Source organism: Erpetoichthys calabaricus, chromosome 16, assembly GCF_900747795.2.
Source record: "Erpetoichthys calabaricus chromosome 16, fErpCal1.3, whole genome shotgun sequence".
Taxonomy (NCBI): domain Eukaryota; kingdom Metazoa; phylum Chordata; class Cladistia; order Polypteriformes; family Polypteridae; genus Erpetoichthys; species Erpetoichthys calabaricus.
In genome coordinates, this window is record NC_041409.2 from 80,054,125 (window position 1) to 80,081,529 (window position 27,405).

At 43.8% G+C, this 27,405-nt stretch overlaps 1 protein-coding gene across 4 annotated transcripts in view; it reads left to right on the forward strand.

Annotated features, from left to right (window-relative positions):
* mdga2a (MAM domain containing glycosylphosphatidylinositol anchor 2a) overlaps positions 1–25,026 on the forward strand; it is a 379,952-nt gene extending 354,926 nt beyond the window's left edge. For 2 of the 4 annotated variants that reach the window (XM_028821620.2, XM_028821618.2), the window contains 3 exons: positions 11,576–11,706; positions 20,840–20,945; positions 23,291–25,026. In XM_028821620.2, the coding sequence (XP_028677453.1) occupies positions 11,576–11,706; positions 20,840–20,945; positions 23,291–23,391 (338 nt within the window). In that variant the 3' untranslated portion in view covers positions 23,392–25,026. The remainder of the gene's footprint in view (positions 1–11,575; positions 11,707–20,839; positions 20,946–23,290) is intronic. The other 2 variants (XM_028821621.2, XM_028821619.2) reach the window with 1 other exon arrangement.
* Positions 25,027–27,405: the final 2,379 nt, after the last annotated feature.

The window sequence follows — 27,405 nt, forward strand, 5'->3', positions numbered from 1 at the left end:
CCCGGAGTTTGACACCCCTGTTTTATGGGGACACTGAATCCTCTTAGACCATGGGTGTCAAACTCCGGTCGTGGACAGCTGCAATGGTTACAGGTTTTCGTTTGTGGGGAACAGCCCGGACACAGACAGGTAGACATGTTGGTTTCACCACACACACGTTTATTATACAATATATACAAGTAATAGTGAGCACAAACCCAGTGCCGCAGCACCAATCACCCCTTAAGTCCTTGGCCACACAACACAATGCCTTCTAGTCTCTGGTCCGCCTCCTCTCCTCTCCTCTCCTCTCCTCTCCTCTCCTCTCCTCTCCTCTCCTCTCCTCTCCTCTCCTCTCCTCTCCTCTCCTCTGAGCTCTGTCCTTCTTCCACCCGACTCTTGCCAATGACTGGAGAGAGGTGGCCCCTTTTATACACCCCGAATGGACTCCAGGTGCATCCTGAGGAGCTTCTGTAGCCACACCCTTGTGTGGCGGAAGCTCTGGTAGTGTATCCGGAAGTCCTCCGGGTGTCCCCACTCCTCTTCCCCCCAGCACTTCTGGGTGTGGCGGAAGTGCTGAGGTCCAGGGCTCCCAAGGCATTGGGGCGTCCCCTGGCAGTGACAACGGGCCCCTACAGGGTTGAGCTTCCAAGCAACCTCAAAGCAACCCCAAAGCAACCAGGGCGGGTGCCCCCTCTTGTTCTGGAGGAGGCACAAGCCCTCCTCCGGTCCTCCTGGGCATCCCGGCTGGGCATGAACCCCAGCCGGGTACCACACATTCTAACCATCTTCTTCATTAGTAACCAGTTTTTGCTGCTCATTAACTTCTTTTGCCTTAGTTTTAATTAACTTGACTCAGACTCAGTTGTTTCTTTTTCCTTAATTAGCAGCCAGACAATCATGAGACACAAAACAAGCCGCCACATGACCAGCTCACCTGTGACCATCACACAATAGCTGAAAATAAAGAAAGGTGAAGGGCTCAGTAAAGCTGATCTCTCAGGTCACCAAGGCATTTTGACGGTGTTCTTAGAAAAAACAGAAAAATCAACAGTTTTGGAAATGTCTGCTTTGGCAGAATAAGTGCAGCAACAAGCCATGGAATTAAATAACGGGCTTAATTAACAGTAAGAATCGGCTTCTCATTAAGGGATTGGTTGGAGTGAAATTGGTTGGAGTTTGAAATCCCAGTTTAGCTGGTCATCTTTTCGGTCGTTTCGCATCTTATTCCTGTTTAATGAAGAAAAGCATCACTTCAGAGGACTGCATCCTTAAAAGCAGGGCAATTAAAATGAAGGGAGAAGGAGTTAATTAGCACTGAAAACTGCTCGCTGATTAGGAAAAGGGTTTGGATAAAAACCTGCAGCCACTGCGGCCCTCCGGGCCCGGAGTTCGACACCCCTGTTTAGACAGTCAGAATTGTCTGATTTGGGTCAGGTGAGGTTGGGTTCAAATTGGGCAATCTTTGGGTAAAGCATTTCTTGTTCTTGGGTCACTGCTGAATTTGGATCAGATCAGGTCAGGTAACTGCCATTTGGAATCTAATCATTCAAGGGCATTAGGGCTCAGGCTTGGTGGAGGTGTTCGAATGACAAGAAACAACAACAACAACAACATTTATTTCTATAGCACATTTTCATACAAAAAAGTAGCTCAAAGTGCTTTACATAATGAAGAAAAGAAAAATTAAAGACAAAGTAAGAAATTAAAATAAGAAACAGTTGCATTGGATAGTTGGTGTTGAAACTATGGTGCGATGCATAGTGGCACGTTTGGGGTTGGTATGATTTGAATTTGGGGATTTAAAATCAGGTCTGGGTGAGCAATTGCAGGGATGCAAAGTGCCACCTCAGGTCCTGTGAAGGCCACTTTTTGGTTTTTCATGGCCATCAGGTTAGAGGTTGGGTCCAGTTGTGCAGTGGCACGGTCACAATCTCCACGGTAGCACGACTGCCAACGTTCAACTTAGGCAGCAGCCTGCACACGCCTCCACCCAGCAGCCGCATCACTCAATCACTCAATCAGCTTCCCAGATAAAATGCCTTCCTGCGTTACCATGGCCGCTAAAAGGATTTTCAAGTGTTCATTCTGAAAAAATGTCAGACAAGAGCCTGAAACAAGGAGAAATAGAATTGTCTGTCTCTACTGCTCCCCCTCACACACCAACTGCATAGCTTTTCTGCAGTGTGTGTGTGTGCGTGCGTATCGGCTCGAACGCTCTTAGCATACGTTTACATCCCCATGAGGGTCTACCCCCTGTAGCATCTCTTTTGGGCTCTGCAGTGATCCCTGCAAACAGGCATTTAATTTTTAATTAAAAGCAAATTACCTAAACATGTCCCACTCTAGAAGGTCAGCTTTATTAGGAGCTGGAAGCCCTCTGGGGAAGGCAGAGGAGCGAGAGTAAAAGAGGCTATGCTGTCTGCAACGGTAGCAGATCGCAAATGTGAGCAGGGAGCTCTTGGGAATGTGGGAGAGCCAGGACAGGAGAGCAAAGCCTGTTGGGAGCTTTGCAGAGCAGAGATAAGAGAACTAGAGTAGGGAGGATCAGATTGCAGCCAACTGAAGCTTGGCTATCCCAGCTTAACCCTGGACCATCTCTGTCTGTGATATATTAAGGGCAGGTGTCCACCAGCCATCTGTCTCTGTGAGATGTGACCCTTTCATGGTTATGTCTCCACCTCTTGTTGTGGAGTTGGATATAGTGACAACAACACCGAGAAGGGTTCACCAGTGGTCCCTTTCCTTGTCTGAATATTCCTTAGAGTTTCCTGGTCAGTTCTGAGACGTACTCTGTCCAGTGTGTCCTGGTTTATCGTTTTTGTATGTCGCAGCCAGGGGGTACCAAGGAGGACATCCTGGCCAGATATCCAATCTCAATTCTCCCCTCTCAATCTAGACTGGAAGTGATTCCACTCCAGTGTCTTTCCAAATACTCTAATGGAGCGGGAAGCCTCACTTTACAGACTTATGCCCTCCATTGTATCCTTTCAAGAAGGTCAATGACAAAGTAAAACACCATGTTTCCCCAGAAGCCTTGGCTCCTGTTTCACCTCCATTGAGTTGCAGCACCAGTGGCACTGCCACAGTCCACCAAACACAAAGCTGATGCTGATTTTCCTCCAGGAGTAGCAGCCTCACAACTCATTTCTAAGAAATGAAAGCCATGATCTCAAATTCGGAGGGGCTGAGTGTCATCTGTGTCATAATTGCCAGCACGTTTCTCACGGGTGCTCCAGGACTGAGGAGTGCTGCATAATCAGTGTGGATATCTCTAAACAACAAAGCATACTTACTATCTGCTGAGGCCGACAAAAAAGATTTACAAAGAACCAGGAAACAGGTGATAATTAGGGGTGGAGTGGTGGCTCTGAGGCTAAGGATCTGCGCTGGTATCAGAAGGTTGCCGGTTCAAATCCCCGTCACTGCCAAAAGAGATCCTACTCTGCTGGGCCCTTGAGCAAGACTCTTAACCTGTAATTGCTCCAGGGGTGCTGTACAGTGGCTGACCCTGTGCTCTGACCCCAAGGGATATGCGAAAACTAACAAATTCCTAATACAAGAAATTGTATAAGGCGAAATAATGAACAAAAAAAAAAACAAAAGAATTGTGGGATATGAATGAATGTTTGTAAAGGGTACAGATGAGGGAGTACTTGTGCCAAAACGTGACCTGAACAATCGTGTAACAGTCAAAGCTTAGCAGCTCAAACCTGCTGGTTTCCATGATCACCGCCAGGGGGCGTCTGGACAGTTCAGGGAACCCTTGCAGCACTACCGCCACACCCGGAAGTGTGCACTATAAAACAGGCGCACTATAAAAGTGGCCGCCTCACTCTGTTCGGAGATCCAGAGTCGGAAGGTGGAGGACAAAGCTTGCAGGGAGAGAGAGGAGGAGAAAAGAAAGAGAGAGAGACACGGGACTGAGCATTATTACTGTGGGTAATTCTGTACTGTGCTCTGTAGTGGGGAGCAGGAAATAGAGCTGCCCCGTGAGGAAATAAACAGTGTGTTGCTTTTGGACTTGTGTGTCTGTGCCTGTCTGTGTCTGGCACAGTTTGGGGAGCTGTATGCCACTGGTATACCACACTGTCCAGTTAGGAAGCCAAAGCGATTGTGAATCAACCTCACCCGCTTTGGTGCAAATGAAAGTGACAACAGGTACACTGGAGAGGCAACAGCAAGACAATCCCCAAAAAAGGGAACGGTTTTGGTGGTGGCCACAGACAGTTGCCCCTGACAGATTCTATATATAGTGACCTGCAGAGGGCGCTCCTGCCGCCCAAACCTGACACAGACAGATGCAGGACACAAGTTAAGCAGACATGCTTTTTATTGTTTATTTTTCCCTTGTGGGAAACGCCTTCCCCTGTTTCCCACGAGTATAGCACAGTTCACACAAAACTCTGCTTTCTTTTCTTTTTCTCTTTCCTCCACTCCTCTCTGCAAATTTCATCTATCTTTTCTGGCTCCCCGAGTAGTGGCTGCTGGCATCTTTTATAAGGCACTCGGAAGTGCTCCAGGTACTCGTTAACCTACTTCCGGCAGCACTTCCTGGTGTGGTGGAAAAGCTGCACCAAAGGGCTCAGCAGCAGCTGCAGCACCCCCTGGCGGTGCCCACGGATCTCCTATGGAGCCCTGCAGGAGTCAGAGGCACTGCTGCAACCCAGGGGAGCTGCCACCTAGCGCTCTGGGGGAGGTAATGCTCTGGATATGCTCCCTCCCCCGGTCCTTCCAGCATGAAGGCCCCGGCCATACACCACAATATATATATTGTGAGTCCTCTGCGACCCTGGTTAGAGAATGACACAACATGACACAACATATATATATATATATATATATATATATATATATATATATATATATATAGATTATACAGTATTTGCACAAATTCTTAAACATACATGTACAGTACCCACATTTTCACATATTGATTGTGGACCACTCTCTACGCTCATCTGACGTATGTACTACCGGGGCGAGAGGGGGTGCTGGCGCTAACCTTCTCTTCCCTGGTTCCCTCCGTAGTAGACGCCCAGTGAGGGCAGCTGACTCCGCCCCTTCTGGTCCCTGACCTATAAATCCCGCTGCTGCCAGAAGGAGGTTGCTCACTCTTTCACTGAACTTACCGCAGCACGGAGTTCCTTTCCTTGCAGTACAACCCTTATGTAGCCTTGTATTGGAAAACTTCCTTGTATTGCCGGCCCTATCTTATGTTGACTTTTTCAGATATTTTGTTGGAATTAAATGGAGATGACCAGCTTGGCACCCTACGATTTTCCAGGAGTGACGTGCAGTTCCTTACTTGACCACCAGATGCACCCACGAATACTGCTGGCACAGATTGATTTAACATGTAAACGTGAACACATGCACATATGTTTGTGAACGCCGTCACACAGATGCTTAACTGTGTTACTCACACCTTGATGCAGACAGTTCCTTGTGTCACAGACATAGTGGCCATATTCATATACGCATAGTTACGTTACAGAGATGTTCTCCTTCATACCTCCACTCAAGCACACACTTTCTCTCAAACAGACAGATACACACACGTAGATATGCACGCTTGTGGAGGGTGTTGGTGTATACAGTACCTTCAGGTAAACACACACCTTCTCACACATTTAGACACAGACACACAAATATATTTAATCGCACCTATGCATACACTGTACATGCTTGTGTATTTATTTATTGTTGCCATACTCCCCCTCACACAGACATCTTCATGTATGCCCTTTAGCAGGTCCTGTTCACCTTCCCCCTGTTGGAGTGTACAAAGTTGGATCTGCTCACATCAACATTATATACTGTACCTCCTCAGCTTTTAATAACTCGGCAAAGTGACCCTTAAAGTGCGGGATGGTGTGTTGTCAGAGATTAATGTATGGTGATCTTGTTTGTTTGCAAAACTCCACAGTCTGAGACGTGTGTGTCTGTGCGTTACTATGAGGAAGAGCCGGCTGAGACCCCCCAGGGAGTGGTGTGCCATTCGGGAGGGTGTGAGAGGCACTCCATAATAATTCAACACTCTGGGGACTCACAGACTTAAAGGTTGACCTTCGTTTTCCTTTTTTTTTTTTGTTGCATCTTGACTGCATTTGTTCTGCAGCCTTGACTCCAATTCCGTTGATTTGGATTCAATTAATCAATTAATGAAGCACATGTTGCCACGATTTGGATTAATTTCTGTGGAAGTGTTCCTGGAGTGACAGCTTGTTTACGCCGCTGCTGTCGGAGTTTCACGGTTAATTGTTCTCTCCGGGGAGCTGCTCGCTGCCACAGCTGCGGTGTAATCTTCTGCCTGCTCTGCGCCCCCTAGAGGTGGCTTGTGCGGACCTCCTGCTCCAATCCCTTGAGACATTTTCATTTGTCTCGGGAAGCCCTTTTGACCTTCTTTAAAATGAACTTGCTAAGCACAAATGGTTATCTCTCTGAAAGTGCGTCTCCTTCTTGTTGTGTTTTTGTTTTTTTTAAGCCTTTGATCATCTCTTCCAACAATGTGTTAGCCATTGATTATCAAACTGCACATTGTGAGGTCAGTGTTGTGTATTTCCTTGATTCTAACAGGACACCTGACTTGAGGAAATGTGACACTTATTGACCCCCTTACCCTTGAACAGTGGGGCTACTGAAGCTCCATGTTTGCCCGTCACTCTCCTAGGCTCCTCACCCTAATGTCCTGTGATGCAGCCCAGTGAGAAATATAAAACAGGCCAATGAATCTGTTACACGAATCTAAGGCAAAGTTGGCACTTTCAGCTTAAGGGTCCATCACGTACTCAAGGACATTGGTGAAAATTAAGGGGAAGTGCATTTAAAACTGAAGCCAGGAGGCACTTCTTTACTCCAAGAGTTGTGAGAATCAGGAACAAACTGCCGAGACATGAAAACCTTTGTGGATGAGATATTGGGACAGTCTAGCTATTAGCTGAACAATCAGGCTTGATGGACTGAATGGCCTCCTTCTCGCTTGTCAAATTTCTTATGTTCTTAAGTTCACTGTGCCCATGTCTGTTTGGCCCGATTGTTATCCTGTTAGTTAAATGCCCAGCATTCAATCAACTGATCAATAAAACAGTAAGTGACTGTCTCCAGTGCTGTCATGTGGGTCCTGAAGTCTCCTGGGTGGGCACTCTGCTTCCACACATGCAGGCATGCATGCCACTAAACACTGGCACACCTGCTCCGAGCCTCCATGTCATAAAGTCAGGCAGAGAGTGGCTGCAGCAGTAACTACAGGTAGTGCCCAGAGCCGTCCACGGAGTCTGTCCGTTTGTCTATATGTATGTTTGTCTTTTCTGCTTTGCTCTCAGTTTTTCTCTCCATTTTGCTCATGCCAGTCTGCCTGGGTACCCATTCATGAGAGTCTGTTTGTCTATCTGTCTGGCTGCCCATGTGTGATTTTCTAACTGCATGTGTGTCATTGGAGTCATCAAGTACTGTGTGTCCCCCTTGCTCAGCTCATCTTTGTCTGAGTGGAGCCTTGACTCATCCCAACCCATCATCCTCTGCTGCTGTCACATGATAGAGGTGGTCAGCAGTCTAGGGTTGGGTTTCCTGGTCATTCTGAGGTTTGCTTTTTTGGCTTGTGTTTTTTATCTTTGCTTGTGCTTTGCCCGCCTTTTGTGTTTTGACGTCCCCCCCTTTTGGTTTGGCACATAGTGAATGACCGCTTCAGAAGGTGAGCACAGTAGGCCAAGACCAGCTGTCAACAGAAAGAATAAAACCAAAATGTCCCTCTTTAGAGAATCAACTACCTACTAACCAATCCAGCGAAGCACCAAAGTGCCAAAATTCCATGAGGGTCTGACATTTGGATCCTGCGAGGGTCTGTCTGTCGGTATCTCTTTGTCTCTGTGTCTGTTGGTTTATTTTTTCTACCAGGCAGTGAGAGTCTGCCTCAGCTTTTGGTCATTTGTCACTGTCTCCTGTCAGTCTGGATGTTTGGGTGGCTGTCATTGTCAGCTTATCTGGTTCTGTCCATCTTCTCAGTGTGTGACTGCTGTTTATATGTGCCAGTCTTGATTTGCACTTGCTGACGTCTGTTTACATGTATCAGACAGTCAGTGTGCTTTAGTTTGTGTATTCATGTCGGTCTGTCCACTCTACTCGGTGTCCATCTCCCTGTCAGTGTGTGTCAGTCTGTCTGTCCACCTATTGGCAGCTGTTTCTCTGTCATTGTCCATCTGTCTACCTGTCTATGTGTGTCAATCTGTCTATTTACCTTTTCAGTGTCTGTCTGCATGTGTCACTCTCTCTATTCACTAGACAGTGTCTGCCTATCTGTCCATCCATCAATTGTAAAAGACGAAACTGGCAAAGATAAAGAGTTGGGGCACCACCGTGGTGACCCTGTATAATTAGATGAGAAAAATAACAAAAAGCATGCAACAAATTGCAGTGACGTCTTCGTAGACGAGAGTTTTCTAGTGAACTGGGACAGGATGACCAGTTTAAGTGGTCATGTGACAGGAAGAGGTGGGGACAGGAGGACAGACAATGGAAGAGATGTTAGCAATGGAGTGGCTGGCAATCTTCCGTTGTGCAAAGTGAGGAGAAGAGAAGGCATTAGAAAATAGCGCCAACCTCTGGCCTGGCGGGTAATTACCATTACCAAAGCCCAAATCCTATGCGTACGTGTGTGGCAGTCTTGTTAGCGTCTGTCACTCTGCCTGTCCAGCTTTTTAGTGTCTGTTTATTTATTAGTTTGTTTGTCCAACTGTTTGCACCTTTGTCAATGCCCGTCTGTCTGCCTACCAGTGTCTGCGTATGTCAGTCACTCTGTTCAGCTGGCAGTGCCAGTCTGTCTGTCTGTCCATCTGTCATGGTCTGTTTGTCGATTTATCTGTGCTTGTTAGTCTGTCCACCTTTTCAGTGTCTGTCTGCCTGCCTGTGTATCTGTCCACCTGCCAATTCCTGCCTGTGTATGTCAGTCTCTCTTTTCACCCGACAGTGTCTTGTCTGTCTGTTTGTCTGTCCAGGTGTCAGTGTCAATCTTTCTGTGTCTGTCAATCTGTCACTCTGCATTTGCTGATATCTGCCAGTTTGCCTGTCCACCTTATAAATATGTTATCAGTTTATGTTTTAGTCTGTCTGTCCGTCCACCTCTTAGTATCTGCCTACATGTACTGGTCTGTCTGTTTGTCCATTTGTCATTGTCTGTCTACTTGTGTCTCTCTACATTTGTTAGTGTCGGACAGTTGGCCTGTTTACCTTTCTGTTAATGTGTCAGTCTGACTGTCCAACCTCCTTGCAGCCTTTATTTATATGTGTCGGTTTATCTGTCCATCCATTTGTCATTATCCATCTGTCTCTCTGCATTTGCTAATATCTGTCTGTTTGCATGCTCACCTTTCTGTGTATGTCACTGTTTCTCAAACCATTGGTCAGGATCCAAATGTGGCCCTAGATGTGTCGCCATCTTAAATAAACAATTATATCAGCCACTAGCTGCATGTGGTTTTCGGTGACAGAAAAACAACCCAAAGACTCCCTAGCAGCTTTACTGTATTTGTGAACTTGGAGAGGTGTCAGCTAACTCTTAAGGATTACCCAGCGCAGAGGACGTGGACCCACCTTGTGCTCGCTGCCCCACTAGCTTTCATAAGAAGACACTGGTGATGCCATATCTTAGCCATATCACTGGCATATGAATCCTGTTCATCTTTGTCTCGAGAAAATATCTCCAGATAGACAATGTGTTTACTGAAAACTTCAAGCCTTACCCTCCATTGCTGAGGTGTTTCACTTGCACGTTGTTGAGCTGTGGAAACTGTTTCATTTTGCTGTTGTGTCTCTTCATCTGTGTCATTAGCAGGACGTTGTTGTTGCGTGGTGGCATTTGCTGCACACGGGTCTTTCGTAGTGAGAAGTGAGGTGCATGCGAGCGCTGAAAAAATGTAAGAGTGCATGCATGCTCCATCCAGTGACTGTGGTTGAGCATGAGCAGATCGGACTGCTCCATACACACACACACACACACAGGTCTTTCATTTATATATATCTAATTGTTTTACTGTTTTAGGGGGCTACTGATTGCAGATTTGAGGTCTGAATCTAGTCAAAGGGATACTTTTCTCTTGCCTACTGGGGAACTGAAATGACAGCCATAAGTCCGTTTATGAGTAGATGACACCCTGTTATACACCACACTGCATGCTTCATTAAGAAAGCAAATGAACAAGGACAAATCCCTCAAATGCTTTGTATTATCGCTTACACCAAACTCTTTCAATTCGATATCAACCTCACAAGATTCATCCCAAAAAGTTGGTAAAAGAAAATCCAACTCAGATTTACTGAGGTATAGGTTTGCTTATACCATAAATGTGTCGTGAGCAATGGTTGTTGTGCGTTATCTGTCCACATGAAGCCTATCAAACTTTAAAGACTTTCAGAAACAAAGGAACACTTGAGGCTTCATAAAAAACATCCCAGCATGTGTGTATAGTGCGCCAGCTGGCACTCAGGGCATCATCTTGTTGCACATCAAACTGACAAATATAGGAAATGTGCACGCCATTTCAGAACAGCCCGCCTTGCCTCGTGCTATAGCTGTGTGCACCCCAACTGTAGATGAGTCAGCCGCCAGCCAACTTCAGACATCCTCCTCTCTTCACTCTTTTCTCTCACCCCGATTTTGACAAACTTGTGAAAATTACGCAAGTCCAGGTTACCCATTAAAAAGACAAGTGGACGCTAAATTTGAGTCAGTTTTAAACACCCAAGCACTGAGTTATTTTGGGATGAGTGCTATGCGTCTTTGATTATGTATATAAATGCTGAATTTGTGTCTACTGTTATTTGTTAATGTGTGTCATTCAGGGGAAAATGCTGGCTAGTTTACATTAAAACTGGTGCTAATAAAGGATTTTTGTTGAACAAAGTTAGATATTTATGGGTCCCAAGGCCAAAAAAGGTTCATGTGTTGGTCTGTCTGTCCGTCCACCACTCAGTATCTGCCTATGTGTGTCAGTCTCTCTCATTTGTCTCTGCCCATCCCAGTGTGAGCGTGAGGGTCCTGTAGGCACCCTGTGCTTTATAGAGAGGTCTCCTTCTCCTCCTCCACCTCCCCTGCGAGACGCCCTTCTCATTTTATGTCACGTTTATTGTTTATTATATTGTTAAAGCTGATTGCCATGCCAGTCAAGTTATTTTAAGTTTGAATTTCCTTGGTCTATCCAGTCCCCTGTGAGCTCCTCTTCCATGTCCCATTGGACGTGTCTCACTTGCTTTGTCCCAGACCGTTGTTCCCCTTAACTTTACCTTTGGAGCTCTGAAGTTGTCCGCCTGCCTGCCGGCCTGCCTGCTTGCCTATTTTTCATTTCTGCTCCTGTCTTTCCCAATCTGTGAACCCCGGGTCATCTTAGACGTTGGGTCTTTTCGGATTGTCTCCAGTTCTGCTCCAGAGAGCAGCTGCTCACTTTGAATTAGCTTGAGGACAGCCTGATCCCACGAGGTGTCTCCCCTGAGGCTCACCTGTCATCCCTAATGATGGCCTCGCTAGCTGCCTTCCACTGACTCTAATGACACGAGCCAGTTTCTCTCTTTCTCTCGACACTCACCATCTCTTCTTTCCTTTCAGGTGCTCTAAACGTGTACTTGAAGTTAAAAGGGCAGACGACATCTGGAAACCCTGTATGGTCAATTAGAGGAAACCAGGGACAGCACTGGAGGCAAGCGAGCATGAATATTCAGCCCAGCACATCATTCCAGGTGAGAAGCCTGCAGAGGTCTGAGCACTTTTAGGTGCCAGCTGGGTACGGTGATACCCAACTTTAGAACACCTAGTAGACAGAATAGAGGGCTTATATCCTTTGAGCAATGCCCAGTTTAAGGTGTCAGCTGGGTACACCCATGTAGATAATATTCTAGTTAGAGTAGAGGACTTGTGTCCTATGAGCCATTATCATTTTCAGATGCCAGCTGGGTACCTGTATATACTTGAGAAATGAAACCACACTTTTCAGAGTAGAGTGCTTCAGTCCCAAGTTTAAGTGCCAGCTGGATATCTGGGTACACCCATTTAGAATAACACTGTAGTTAGAGTAAGAGGCTTAAATGCTGTGCACCACATCCAACCTTTAGTGCCAGCTGGGTAACCGCTGAAGGAAACAAGTCCAAGTAGAGTAGAATGAAGCGATCCAGTGTCCGTACAACAAAAACAAGAGTGCGCACAACCATGCTGAATGATCCGCCTGGTTTTCCACATGCTGAAATGAATTGTGTAAAATGAGATCAAGTCTAAGTTAAGGAGCTCCATTCAGTAAACCACCCAGTGGCCTGTGGGAGTCTTAAGCCAGCCTTGGCCATAGGGGATTGTATACTGCTTCTTAGTGCTAAGGGGAATTTGCAGTATGTTACCCGAGGTCTTTACTGTCCTAATTCATGAGGAGTAATTTCACCCACTAGAACCCCCTGTTGGTAATAAAGTAGGTTGTTATCTACCATCCTTCCAGAGCAGGAAGTTAATGAAAGAACAGTCCAGTCTCCAAATGGAGGAATCTGTAGGAACAGTTTTCTCATAACCTCCACACCTTATGTAGTACCAGGATGTAGAAAGTGGCAGGCCACAAAAGCAGAGAAAGACAGGTTGGAAGATGAAGCGTAAGTAAGTAAACATATCCAAGTCAAAACCTCGAAATCAATCCACTTTCAATGGATAGTCACTAACACATGCTCAAAAAGTCGCCAGAAGTTGCTGGATGATGTGAATACCTAATTTGCATATCCATATTAACTGTTAAGGCCCCGCCCCCATTCATCGTAGCTGTACGTGCAGACTGACATTAAGCTAATTTTTCAAAAAAGTACTAGAGATCATTCGTTTACCAAGCGCTATACTTGAGGTGCAAGGCGTTTGCCATTAAAATGACGCATTGAATGGGTTACAGTCTGGAGCGCCCGTCCCTCCATATGGGAGCGTAAACTTCAAACAAGATCATTATTTCCTGTGTCATGTGGATCATGAGACAAGGCGATTTAAATTTGAATGCGTCAAGGTCTGCCTTTGCTTGTCACCTATTGGATCTGAACTGAATTTTTTTCACCAATTGGATCTCTAAATTTTCCAGTCACTGCCCTGTTCAAACGTGGTTTAACGGGTATACGGGCAGTGTCTACTGCATTCCATCGAATTGCATGGAAATCAGTTGTTACGTGAACTGTCGTCAGTGACTTGAGGAAAGAAAAGTCACTTATGTCAACTGAAAATGTCGCTAGGCTATTTTTTAGAATAAAGTCACCAAAGGGAGTCCGAAAAGTTGCTAGATATAGCAAGAAAGTTGCCAAGTTGGCAACACTGAATCAATCCTGTCTTTCAAGTAAACCAAAACATAATACAAAGTCCAGACTGGAAACATAGCATTTTAATTATTTTCCATCCATCTATCTTCTACTATCTATCCAGGTCTGGCCTGTGCCGGCAGCAGTCTTAAGCAAAGATGCCCAGGCTTCCCTTTTCTCTGCCACATCCTCCAAGGGATACTGAGGTGTCCCAACTGAGAGATGTAATGTCTCCAGTGTGTTCTGGGTCTGCCCTGAGGTCTCCTCCTGACTGGACGTGTCCAAAATGTCTCCACAGAGAGGAATCTAGAAGGCAAACTAATGAGATATCTGAACCACCTCATTTGACCCCTTTCAATGCAGAGGAAAATAGACTCTACTTTGAAATCTTCCTGAATGTTGGCGCTCCTTACCCTTTTTCTAAGGATGAGCCCAGGCACCCTGTGAAGGGCACTCATTTCAGCTGATTGTATCCATGAATCCTTTCCTTTCTGTCATACCCAAAGCTCGTGGCCATAGGTGAGGATAGGAATATAAATCAATTGATATATGAAAAACTCTCTCTTCACCACGACTGGGTGGTACAATGTCCACATAACTTCGTACACTGCTCCAATTCTTCTGTTGATCTCCTGCTCTCTTCTTCCCTCACTCGTGAACAAGACCCCGAGATACTTAAACTCTTCCATATATGGTAGCACCTCATCTCCAAGGCACTCCACCCTTTTCTGTTTGAGAACCATGACCTCAGACATAGAGGTCCTGATCCTCATCAAGCAATCCTCCCCAGTGTGTACTTGAGGTCACCACTCAGTGAAGCCAACAGGACCACATCATCTGCAAAAAGCAGACGTGCAGTTCTGAGGTCACAGGTCACAGACTTCCAGAACCATCCCTTAATAACATGAGAGTGCATCCTAAACTCCAGGTGCTCTATATAGTAGCATCCAAAATGATGCAATTTCAATGCATAAAAGAAATACGAGGTGAGACACAAAAATAACCGGACCGGGCTTGGGGCTTTCCTGGAAAACCGTCTGGAGGTCGGCCGAATGTGAATCATAGAATATATATCCTGTAAACAGCCCAGTCAGTATTTGCACAACAATCGCTACACGAGTTGCTGCGATAATGTCAGGTGAAAAAATCAAACCGCGAATCAACATCATATTTCTTACGAAATTGAACAAAACAGCCATAGAAACTTATGAAATGATAAAAACAGTGTACGGTGATAACAGTTTGTCTCACACACAAGTTTTTGAGTGACACAAATGTTTCAAAGAAGGACAAGAAAATGTGGAAGACGTTCAACGCCCAGGTCGAGAAGTGGGTTGGTGCTTCACCAAGACAACGCTCTTGCTCACAGTGCTTTTTCCGTAAAGGACTTTTTGACTGGCAAAAACATTCCTGTCCTCGATCATCCTCCCTATTCACCCGATTTGGCTCCCTGTGATTTTTACTTGTTCCCGAAAATCAAAAGTAACCTAAAGGGAACACATTTTTCTTTGATGGATGAAGTGAAGACAGAAACGGCAAGCCTGTTGAAGAGCCTCAAGCAAGAAGTCTTCCAGCACTGTTTCAATTAATGGAAAATACGTATGGAGCAGTGTAGAGATCGGGAGGGAGAGTATATAGAAGGTGACAATGTTTAGAATGCTGTAATTCAGCAATAAGTATTAATTTTGTTTTATCAATCCGGTTATTTATTAATAGGTTAGGTTAGGTTAGGTTTCTTTATTTTCCTGTGTAAACATGACTAAATAAAGAAACCTAACCTAACCTAACCTAACCTATTTTTGTATTTCACCTCATAATTTCTATCATGTTATAGCCACAAAAATAACAGGAACCACATATGCAAAAATTCTTATATGACTGTGGTAAAATCATAACGCACTGAAAGCAGATTTCATCTCAAGATATAGCACCCTTCCAACATGACACCTTGACATTTGCTGTTTGGCAGAATCCACCTGGTTTTTGTGTCTCAGTGGGTACTCAGGCTGCTGTAATTTTCTTCATTCTTCTCTCTGAGTGAATGCTTTTGATTGCTGGCAGCCGCGGTAAAACCAACAGGCACAAATCTCTATCAGAAAATGACATAAAGAGTGGCAGCTAAGTGACGGCGTCACACTTTCCACTCAAGGAGAATCAAAGCACCTGTCTCCTGCCAGGCAGCCATGGATTAGAGTGGTATTTAGAGAAAGTGACAGTTAGCACCTTCATAAGCACAAGTGGAACAAGCGAAAGGGGGCTGAATCACACCGGATAATTCAAGAGGTGTTGCTGCTCGAATACTGAGTGGTGCCCCAAGAGCTGTTAGATGGTGGTGAGTTAGTATGCAATCTTAATTTAAGGTGTCTAGTGAGAGGAACGTAAAATGAGAGCATAATATGAATTGGGCAGCCCCTCTATACTGCATCTCCTTTTCCCAGAATTAAATATGTCAAAACAAAATTAAAGGTATTATGGATGGGGAAACACAAAAGATCAAATGGAATAGGACAACAAGAAGCCCTGACATTCAACCCTAACCTCATTGTTGGGTTTCAGACTGCACTAACCAGGTTATTTTATCTGAAGAAAAAGGGGCAGAATAGAGATGGATTCCAAGGGCCAAGAAAATGTCAAAGTCTTTATTCAAAGCAGAATTCAAAAACCAGAACTTCAAACCAAGAACTGTACCTAACCACACATCAGAGATACAGTCAACTAGCCAGAAATCCATAATCCTGAAATCCACAAGAATTATCTGATATTATCCACAATCTCGGACAACCTGGGAGAGCACAACCCTGACTTTTATACTGCAGCAGTGATAATATCACGCATTGCTTCCTTCTTGTTGTCACATGATAGCAATCAAGGTGACGACCACAAACAAAGGTTCACAAAATAGTATGGAAACAAAATTGAAGAACAAATTCACACTTCTAAATCTTCTATATTGCACAAGCCAAATGGCAAATAATTGTGTAGCGGGGGTTGCAAAGCATGTGAAGCCTCTAAAAGACCCATAAAGTTGGCCAGGACCTTCACTGACCACCTAAACTCAGCCATGCTCCAAATACCCACTTGCTCGCCTCAACCAAAGCAGGCCCCAAAAATGGGGAGCTGGCTTTAAAAGTTCAAAATACAACAAAGGTTCCACAATATATCAAAATGTTTCACAAGGGAGAGGACGTGAACTCTGGCTTGTATAGAGACAAGCTTCACTAGAATCTTTATAAATAAAGAAAGATTAAGAAGTATAGAAAATAAAGCAGAAATCCTCAGCAAAGTAAAAAAGACCAAAAGGACTGCAATCGAACCGCAATACGAGATCCTGAAACAGAATAAAAAGAAATGCAATACTCACGCAAAACTTCAAATCAAACTTATTGCTGAGTCTGTCTTTCTTGACTGAATATAAAGCCAGAGGGTGGACCCAGCAGCAGTGATGTCAGTGTGGCCCCGCCTCCGGTGGCTCCACCCACAAAGTACTCAGAATGGCTGACACAATAACCGAAATCATAGACAAACATAACAGAAATGACATATGAAAAATAATCATTTAAAAATAACAATAAAAAACAAATAAATGCAAGCCAGGGTAAAAAAAATCCTGGCTGTAACATAACCAGTAAGTGATCCAAAGGGAAATCTTTATTAAGCCCAGAAAATAATGAACAAAGTTCCAGACACCATAACACAGTTTGGGTGGCTTATCCTTGAGCTCACTGAGTAAATATATTAAATCAGTACCTAAAAATCTGTGCCCCCACTCCTCCACCCCCCATTACCACCACTGTTCACCTCCCAAACTTTCTGACTGTTTTCTCTCTCCAAAGCTCTGACTGTGCCCTCTCCCTGCCAGGCTGAAGCCTTGCCCAGCTCTTCTAACGACTCTAAGCTCAAAAGCTCAAGGGAAGTGTCTCAACTCCAAGAGCTCCCTCTGGTGGCCTGTACATCCCAGGGCACGTAAGGTTTACATAAAGGAACAGGTATCCTTAGCAGCCATCTACCATTTTCATCCTGCAGCATGAGCCTCTATGCTTCGCACTGGAAGCCTTTGGTGCCACCTAATAGGAAATTCTTTTAGTCTTTTGTGTAACTGCCATAACACTTCTAGTATATCTTTGATTCCTTGTACTGTATTAGTAAATGCGGACCTGTTGCCTCTACCGGTGACTTGCCTATGCTGTACCACCCATTAGTCCCTGCTTCCCAGATGAAATATAAGCCTGTAATTGGTGCCCACCTATTTCACCTTTTTCCTGATTTTCCTCTTGTCATCTGCCTGCCCAGCTTATTTCTTACATAAAAATGCATACAGCTGTCCTTAAGTGGTTATTTGGTCAAATCATTTGTCTTCTAGTATACATGCCACACAACCTCGTTTATGCTTGCGATTGCCTTGCCAACTTGGCACCCTGTAACGGTATGTTAACTCTCTAAAAACCCATCTCCACCCATTTTGCATTGCTGTTCATTCATCATTAGATAGCTGCAGTAAAACCTGCATCACCTTGCTGTCTGGTCACTGCCAGCTTTTAAAAGTTAGGTTTACGACATGCACTTGTGTGCACTGAGCTCTCTGATCATTGGTCTTCCCCTTTCTAAAAAAACCATCCAGCCACTGCTTCCAAAGCAAAAAAAAAAATTAGACCGCGAGGACGGAAAATAAAGCAACGTCCGATCATGTGGCAAAGGCAAGCCAGGGTATTGTGGCAGACATGAACAGAAGTAAGCCCAGTGTCAAAATTACAGAAGAATTAGAGAAGTAAATCTTTAAGGGCAGGACCTTATCGCAAGGGGAACATAAACAAGCAAAGGTCAGCAATGGTTAGGATTGCGTTTTGAACCTCTAGATGTATTTGTGACATTATTTCACTTTTTAAGGTGATGTTACCTTTCTTTTGTGATGTCTCTGCACTGCCATTTTGCGGATCATTTTCAGTCACGTACGTTTTAGATTTTTCTGCATTGCTGCAGTTGTCTTGTTAGTAATGGTATCCCGTTACTACATGCCCAATTTGTGATGTCATCACCACGATGCTATTTACATTACCTTTACACTAATTCTGGTGATCCAAATCTAGAAATTCGTTTAGAAATTCATACCAGTAAAGGTCTTAAGGATTTTTGTTTGTTTCATTAACTACGAGTTTAGGTTCACATTTTGGGATTGGTAATCTCAGTATTTTTTAAATCTCTGGCTCAGACCACTGTGTGTTTATTTCTGTTTTGCATCTTATGGTCCAGTTCTTAGATTTGTCCTTTGTGGCCTGACATTTTGCCTTCACTGGAAATACAGCAGCAATATGCCAAGTCGAGGTATCCAAAACACAAGCCAGAATGGGAAAATCATTAATCCAAGAAACACACCAAGACGTACTTAAGTATCAAGTGGTTAGAAGCAAAAACAAGAGTCCAGAGCCCTATTTCATTGTCCTGATTCCTTCCATTGTGTGTGTTCTGATGAGGAGACAATTTAATAAGGAAGAGACCAGGAAAGCAAAAACCAGAAAGTTTGGCTAAGGTCCATAACCAGGAGACAGAAGATATGTCACTAAATCCAAATCGCTAAACAAATTTATAGATCATTAACTGTTTCAAAGATCAAAACCCTAATAACTCTTTAATATTTCATCAAATCCCAATATCTAATCCCAGATTCAAATTCAAAAACATGTTTCAGAAATTCAAGCCTTCAAAAGTCCGACACTAAAGAACCCACTCTGCTTTCGTTTAAGTATTTATCCACAATCTTGCACAATAAGAGAGGACTGTGATGCCACCCTTCATACTGTTGGTTGTATGAAGGAACCTCAAATATGGTGAAAAGAGGTTGAGAGGCTTCCAAAATGATCACAAAGTAGGTCAGGACCCCCTGTGGCCAACCCAGAAGAGACTTACCCAAGCCAGCCAGTCCTCCAACTGCTAGCTGTGGGCTTCGGCCTAAACAGGCCTGCAAATATGGAGCTGGATTTTAAATCTCAAAAATATAATAAGAGTCACAAACTTTATAAAAGTTTCACAAGGGAGACATAAACCATCAAGTCTCACAAAGAATCTTTATAAGATGAGAGATTATTTAAAAAATAGAAATATTAAAAAAGGGCGGCACGGTGGCGCAGTGGTAGCGCTGCTGCCTCGCAGTTAGGAGACCCGGGTTCGCTTCCCGGGTTCTCCCTGCGTGGAGTTTGCATGTTCTCCCCGTGTCTGTGTGAGTTTCCTCCGGGCGCTCCGGTTTCCTCCCACAGTCCAAAGACATGCAGGTTAGGTGGATTGGCGATTCTAAATTGGCCCTAGTGTGTGCTTGGTGTGTGGGTGTGTTTGTGTGTGTCCTGCGGTGGGTTGGCACCCTGCCCGGGATTGGTTCCTGCCTTGTGCCCTGTGTTGGCTGGGATTGGCTCCAGCAGACCCCCGTGACCCTGTGTTCGGATTCAGCAGGTTGGAAAATGGATAAATGGATGGAATATTAAAAAAAGATAGCAAAAAATTATATGTCTAAAAAGGCAATTCAAGGTAACCAAGTCCAATCCAGAACATGAAAGTAGTAATCCAAGAACATATAGATGGGAATATCAGAAGGAAACAATAGTTAGAAGAAACTGTACAAACTGGGTTCTCTTTCTGGCCGGCTTATTATAAAGCTGCATTAACATCACGGTGGACCTGCCTCCTGGGGTTCCACCCACAAAGTACAATAGATAAAGAGGCAGTACCTCGTTAACAAATTTAAATAAATCTAACAGAAAAAAATATGAAAAACAAAAGTTCAAAATGTACAAAATCAACCATAAAACAGAAAATAAACACTAGTCAGCAAAATAATCCCTGGAAGTAACCCAACACTGCCCCGCTAGTGGCGTCATAAGTCGCAGCTTCCGAGATCACAGCTCATATTAGCAGATCACTAAATTAAGGCAACCAAGCCAGAAAATGGTGGCACATGTCAAAAACAAAATGTTGTATCAGGAATAATAAAAACATAATGTTATAAAATGTCAACACTTTCAAGATGAAACCAAAAGTAAAAAACGGTTTTGTATCGATAGATAGATAGATAGATAGATAGATAGATAGATAGATAGATAGATAGATAGATAGATAGATAGATAGATAGATAGATAGATAGATAGATAGATAGATTCGGCACATTTGCAGACCTCCAGAAATCTATAAAATGACTATAAATATGCAGGATTAATCAAAATAATTTACATTAAGTTGGGCTGGGCCTGGAGTGAGTTTGGAGTGAATTCCCAGCCCACTCCTTACACTCTAAAGACATGTGGTGGGATGTGGTTAATGACTACTGGATATTTGTAGCTACAGATATAAGGCTGATTGATGTCAAATAGGAGATCGGGCACAAGAGAAAATTTATGACAGGTGAATCCCATTGGCTCTAAGAAGAAGGCTGCTAATGTCCCTCTGTGCCTCATTTGAAACGATTCCCTGCACCACATTGTTTTGCCCGAAGTGCATCATGGGTGTGCCCTTCAGTCATCAGGTGTGTTTCTGAGCTCCACAGCATGGCAGAGTGCTTGATGTTCAATTATTGTGTTTTCAGGTGATCTTCGAAGGGGTCCGCGGCGAGGGAATCGAGGGCGACATCGCAATTGATGATGTGTCGATCGTTGAAGGAGAGTGCATGAAAGATAACCCACCACCCAAGAGTGAGTTACATGGACATGTGCCTGCGCTCATATGTGTTTGTGTGTGTTTGTGTGCATACTGTAACGGCAGAAATTCCGCATTCCAGAAAACGTAACAAATGAGGGAATACTAAAAATCATGATAATTTGGTAAAAATAACTCCAACTAACTGCATTTTTTTAAGAAATTAAAATTGGAAAAATATTTAAGTCGATGATGTAAACTGCTTTTGATTCATTCTGAAAAGCAGAAAAGAAAGGAACATTCTTGGGATCTCTAATGAGAAACCCCTCATTAATTCCAAAAGAAGATAAAATTGAGGTTCTGAATATTCATCTCAGTTTATTCTTATGAGATGCACTTGAGGTAGTGCACCACCAGTAATACCTACAGTAGTGCACAGACCAAGAGAAGAGAGCATAACAATGCTGACCTCTTGTCCTGAGACAGAAGTGAAGTGGATTGAGGGATCATTTATGGAGACGGATGAGTAGGTGCCAGCAGATAGAGGTGGGGGTGTCACTGTTCAGGAATGTGAAGGGAAGCAACAGATTCAACATTCCACCCTCTACCCCCTTCAGTTTAGTCTCAACTGTTTAAGCCCAACTGGATTGTCTAAGGATGCTCTTCTCATCGGTGGGGTTCTGCAGTGCATGTATTAGAAGATGACATGTTGCCATCATCTTATTTAAGGGTGAAGGGCTTTAGTAGCCTGCCACGTGTACTTTATGACAAAATCGTGAGTGTGCTCACGTCAACTTTCTCGTATACTGAGAAACAGGAAAAGGTCATCAGAACGGCTTCCAGTTGCGCAATATTTCTCAAATATCATATCTCTTTGTTTCTCATCATAACTAATTGATAATATCGATACACAATCATTTATCTGTAGTTATAATCAAAGTTTATATTAAAATGATATTTTCGCACTTAGGGAAGACGAAAACGGTGCTGGAATTTTTTCATGATTATATCTGCATTACCTCGATTATGTGCAAAGTAAAAAGAGTTAGAGTGACCTAAAAACATAGAAAAAGTGTTAGTATTATATAATATTTGTTGCAATAAATTGCTATAGGTAAAACTGCATTTAGCAGCATTCAATTATGATAATGATGGTGCAAATAAAAAAATAAAATGAAATGTATTACCAGGAACACGACGGGGACGTAGCAGCATCTTTATAGTTACATGGCATGTTTAATGATTACACATAATTGTTAAAATGATGATGTATAAATTAAAATAAAATGAATAATAGTTGTTGAAAGAATATGCGTTATACCGAATAAGGTTTTTAATCTCATGTACACATTTATATTTCCATGATACAAAAAATTAGCACGGTTGTTTAAATAAAATACTACTTCCGGTTGTGTAATTTTTCTCAAATTTCGTATCTGTTTGCTTTTTATCATTATAAATATCAATACAAAATCTAACTGTCACTGTTTTCTTGAAAATTTGCGAAAGCATTCAGTTTAACTACGACTTCTGGTTGCTGGAAGTGGCCCAAAAGTTGACAGGATTTTTGATATAAAGCAGGTGTACAAAATCGTATTGACCAAGGTCGAAGCGTTTTCGAGTTATTGTGTTTACACACAGACAGAAACCATTTCAAAAATGGTATTTTCGGACTCTGGAAAGTCTAAAACATCAAGATTCATCAAAATCTCGATGTCGAATTTTTTCACGATTCCTATACTTTTTCTATACTATGTATACGAGAAAGTAAAAAATAATGGAAAAGCTCTTTCAGGTATTAATTAATTCCTAATATATTCAAGTTAAATGTAAAGATGCCCTATCGGACAGATTTATTTGGTGAGTGTCAGAAATCAATTAGGCTTTTCTTTCCGAACAAAACTGTGTTTGCCTTCGACTCGCTAAGATTAAGTAAGTGAAGTGTGTGACTGGAAATCGCTGGAAAAGTCGTATGATGCCTTATAGGAAAAATTAAAAAGATCAGCGGTAGGAATTTGAACTCTGTTTCCTTCAGGAGTGTCCCTTTCGCTGTTTTTAGATTTAGTCCCCTGCTTAACAACCAACTGTTCTGCAGAAGGCCAGCATTTCCCAGTTAATAAACTGGAGCACCTTGTTGGCCCAAAGTAATCCTAACAGTGGGGTGGACAATGTAAGACGAGGGTGTGTCCTTTTCAGAGTGCTCTATCATTGTGCCTTTTAGCTTTGCTTGTGTGTATTTGTACATTGCATGCTGATGTGTGCTGGCACTGCATGTTGCCTCTCTCGATTGAACGGCCATGAACGCTGTTGTGGTCTGTGGTTATGTTTACTTGTATGTTGCATCTGCCAGCATCTGTTCTCATGTTTTGTCCCGCTTCTCGTCCTTTCATGTCTCTCACAGCCATTTCCTTCTGCGTTCATCAGCACACTCCTCTCATCCCTTTGCCTCCTCTCCACGTCTCACTGCCCACGTCTCCATGCTTCTTTGTCTGCGCAACCTGAGTCAAGGGGCTAACGAGGCTTGTCCATCCATTTTTTCTCAGACTTGAAATCATCGTCCCCACCTTCAGTAAGGACGCATATATGGCAGTTGCCTGTCACTCTGGTGGTGGCTCTGTTGACCAACCGAAGGTGACCTTTCCCCGGCAGAGGCTGCTGAAACGAGCCATTGGGTACTGGCATGAAGAAGGAGTCTTTGTACTTGGACCTTCAGAAAACAAAAAAGAAAAAAATATCTGAAAATAAAAATAAGAAAAAAAAAAAAAGAAAAAAGAAAACTACCAAAGATTCATCCGCTGAACTGCTGAGCGTCAGACTGACACGTGAAAGGAAAGCACCTGAGAGCAAAAGAACTTCAGTCAGAGTCCCGTGTTTGTAAAGAAATATATGCAGCACGCCTGTGAGGGCAGATGGGAGAATCCTTTTGTGGACAAGTCTCAAGTGAGCGAGAGAGCCAGCGAGCGAGAGACATGCTCTTGTAAAGCACAAAGTCATGGCTGTGTGTGTGTGCGCGCATGTGTGTATTCTCGTTTTTCTTTTGGTCGTTTTCCTTTTTTTTTTTCCTTTTTTCCCATGTTGCCAAGGAACCCCGAGGGTTGATGGATTTAACAGTTCCTCCCCCTTTTCTCCTCCCTCCTCGCTGGCACCGGCACCACATACCTTCAGCTTGTCTCTTGTTTGGCTGTCCTTTTTATTGGCTCCCACACCCCAAACTCTTCCGCGCTCTCCTGTTTTCTCATTGTCAGCATGGCAGTGCTCTGGGTGGCTACCGTCTCTCCCTGCATGAACTCCCACTGGTTTCAGGAAGAAAAAAATGATACGAAACAAAAACACAAAACAAGAAATCCTGTTTAAGGCCCGTTGGAAGTGTCTCCCTTCCTGTCAACACCCCCACCCCACATCCGTCCAACTTTGGGAATGTGAGCCTCTGTCTGCCATGAAACCAAGTGCCTTCAAATTTCAAGCCTGAAAGGGTGAAGAGAACACTGGCGGGCCCAGCAGAGCCAATGGAAAATGCCACGCCACCAGAGGAGCGCATCTCCGAGCCCCGCGGCTCCTCCACCTATCACGCTTCTTATAGCCATCAAGACAGCCATGGCCTTTGAGCTCGCAGTCCTCTCGATATGGGATGGGGGGGCGGGGCCTAAGGGGAGCAATGTGTGTGAGTGTGTGTGTGTGTGTGTGAGTGTGAGAGTCTGCGGGTGAGTGTTAAGCGTCTGAGGGGACGGAGTGGACCTTGGGACTCCAGCGGCCTCCTTCACCTCTGCCCTTTTAAACTGTGTGGATTCTGAACAAAAAAAGAAATATTTTATTACTTTACGCGGATTCGTGTAGCCGGACTTTTACACGAAACAGACTCGGAGCTACCTGACACCATACAAAACCTTAACCAGCTGGTTTTTCAGACGTATTGTAAATCTCCCCGATATTGTTGCATATGATGACATTTAAAGACTCTTTCCTTTTTTTTTTTCCTTTATTTGACCTTTTAACTTCATATAACAGGCTTTCTTTTGTTCCAGGAAGATATACTTGTCCTTTCTTAGCACCCTTGCATTTTAAACAAGAAGAAAAAGAAAAAAAAGATATGCAAAACAAACAAAAAAAAATTGGTAAATAAATTATTTCAAAAGGCAAGTTCTATAGGTAACCTTTGTGACTATTGATACAAAAAAAAAGCACAAAATGTAATAATAATAAAAAACGATGCTCACCTTGATTTATTTTTACTACTCTTTAGGAGTACCAGCCCACATTTTCAAAAAAGAAAAACACAATCATTCTGGAATTTAAAAAAAAAAAAGAGGGAAAAGAAATCAAAAACACAAATTTTACGTCTGTTCAATAAAATCTAATTTCAGGTAAGAGGTGCCGTCTGAATGGTTGTGTGTTTGCCATCACTGCTGACATGCTGTGGGAAATGTGGGTGTTTGGGGCGCCAACCTTTAAAGGGGTCTTTTTGGAAGGAGGATGGGTGGTGTTGCAAAGGGACCCCAACAGCCTTCCTTTTTTTTTATTATGTTACGAGCTCCTTTCGTGTTGCTTTCTTTTCCATTTACCCACCAAGCAACTGTGCTGTGGACTTTTGCAAGTAAGCAGTGCAGAACAGACAGGCGAATCAATGCCCACATTTACTGGAGGTCAACACACAGCTCTACTCCTTGGTTTCATAGTCACTAGTGCTGATTCCTCTATGAGGGTCTCACAAAAAAGTGGAAATCAGTGACATGAAAACTGGCGACTCAGAAAGAACTGACTGACTGATCCGTGGTGAGCCATCAGGGGCTTCAGGGAGGGACTTGAAGAAAAAGGAGCAAAAATGGTCATCCCCACCTCAAACCCATCTGAGGAGACCAGACCCACGGAGGACATCCAGCTCTTCCCCGTTGCACAGGCTGTTGTGACAACAGCATCTGAACACAGCAATGTCAGCTGTAGAAATAACTGACACTAGGAATCAGGGTCTCCAACATCCACTCCGGCCCCAAACATCCAGCCTAACAACATCCAGCCAGCCTTGCCCTAGTGTTGAGTACAGCATCTGAATGGCATTCAACACCATCATCCCCTCAAAACTCGTCTTGAAGCTTGACGACCTTGGGTTGGGGACGACCATCTGCAGATGGATTTTCTCTTTCCTCACAAACAGGCTCCAGGTGGTGAGAGTCGGCAAACACACGTCCTCATCACTCATTTTTAAACACAGGAGCGCCGCAGGGCTGTGTGCTTAGCCCCCTCTTGTATTCCTTGTTCACCCACGACTGTGTTGCAAAACACGGCACAAACACCATCATCAAGTTTGCAGACGACACAACCATCATAGGCCTCATCACTGACAACGATGAGACAGCCTACAGAGAGGAGGTACTGGCATTGAGTAATTGGTGACTGGATAACAACTTGTCTCTTAACGTCAGCAAAACCAAGGAGATGATCGTGGACTATCAGAAACAGCAAGACAGAGAACACCAGGCCATCTACATCAGCGGCGTAGAAGTTGAAACGGTTAACAGCTTCAAGTTCTTCGGAGTAAACATCAACGAGGACGTCTCGTGGACCCTTCACATAGACACTGTGGTCAAGAAAGCTCGCCTGCGGCTCTACTTCCTGAGGAGGCTGAGGAAGTTTGGCATGAATGCCAACATCACCTCAAACTTTTACAGGAGTGTGGTCGAGAGTCTGCTGACAGGCTGCATTACCGTCTGGTATGGGAGCTGCTCTGAAATCACTACAGAGTGTGGTGAAGGCAGCAGGGCACATCACGGGCAAGAGTCTTCCTGCCATTGAAGACATTTACCTCCATCTGTGCTTGCGTAACACAAGCAGCATCATAAAGGACCACAGCCATCCAGCACGCCAGCTGTTCTCCTTGTTACCGTCGGCAGACGATAAAGGAGTCTGGCCGCTCGGACTACAAGACTTAAGAACAGTTTTTACCACCAGGCCATTCGACTCCTCAACACCAACACCTGAACACTTACATACACTTACATACACTTACATTACATCTACATTGCACTACTCACACACAAACTGTACCTGCACACGCTCTGAATACTGACTGGAACATGCATCTGCACTTATGGAATATGCATCTGTACTCATAAAACATTATCTGTGCAATAACTGTCATTTGTACTTGCTGCTCATTCAACTCATATTGCTCTATAACTTCTTTTTAAAACGTGCATATTTTATTTATATGGCTTGTCTATTTTTAACTTGTAATTTTTTTAAATTATTTTTTTTAGCTTTATTAGATCTAGGCTGAGTGACTTGTTTTTCTCGTCATACACATTTCATTGTATGTTGACCCTGTGTTAACCTATATATGACAAATAAACCTAAACCTAAACCTAAACCTGAATGTAGCAGGTTCAAGTGGTGCAAATAACTGAGACTGGGAGTGAGGATCACCGGCATCCAGCCCCGCCCCAAACATCCAGACCCACCCTATTGTACAGGTCGTCATGAGGACAGTATCTGACTGCAGCAGCATAAACTGTGGAAATAACT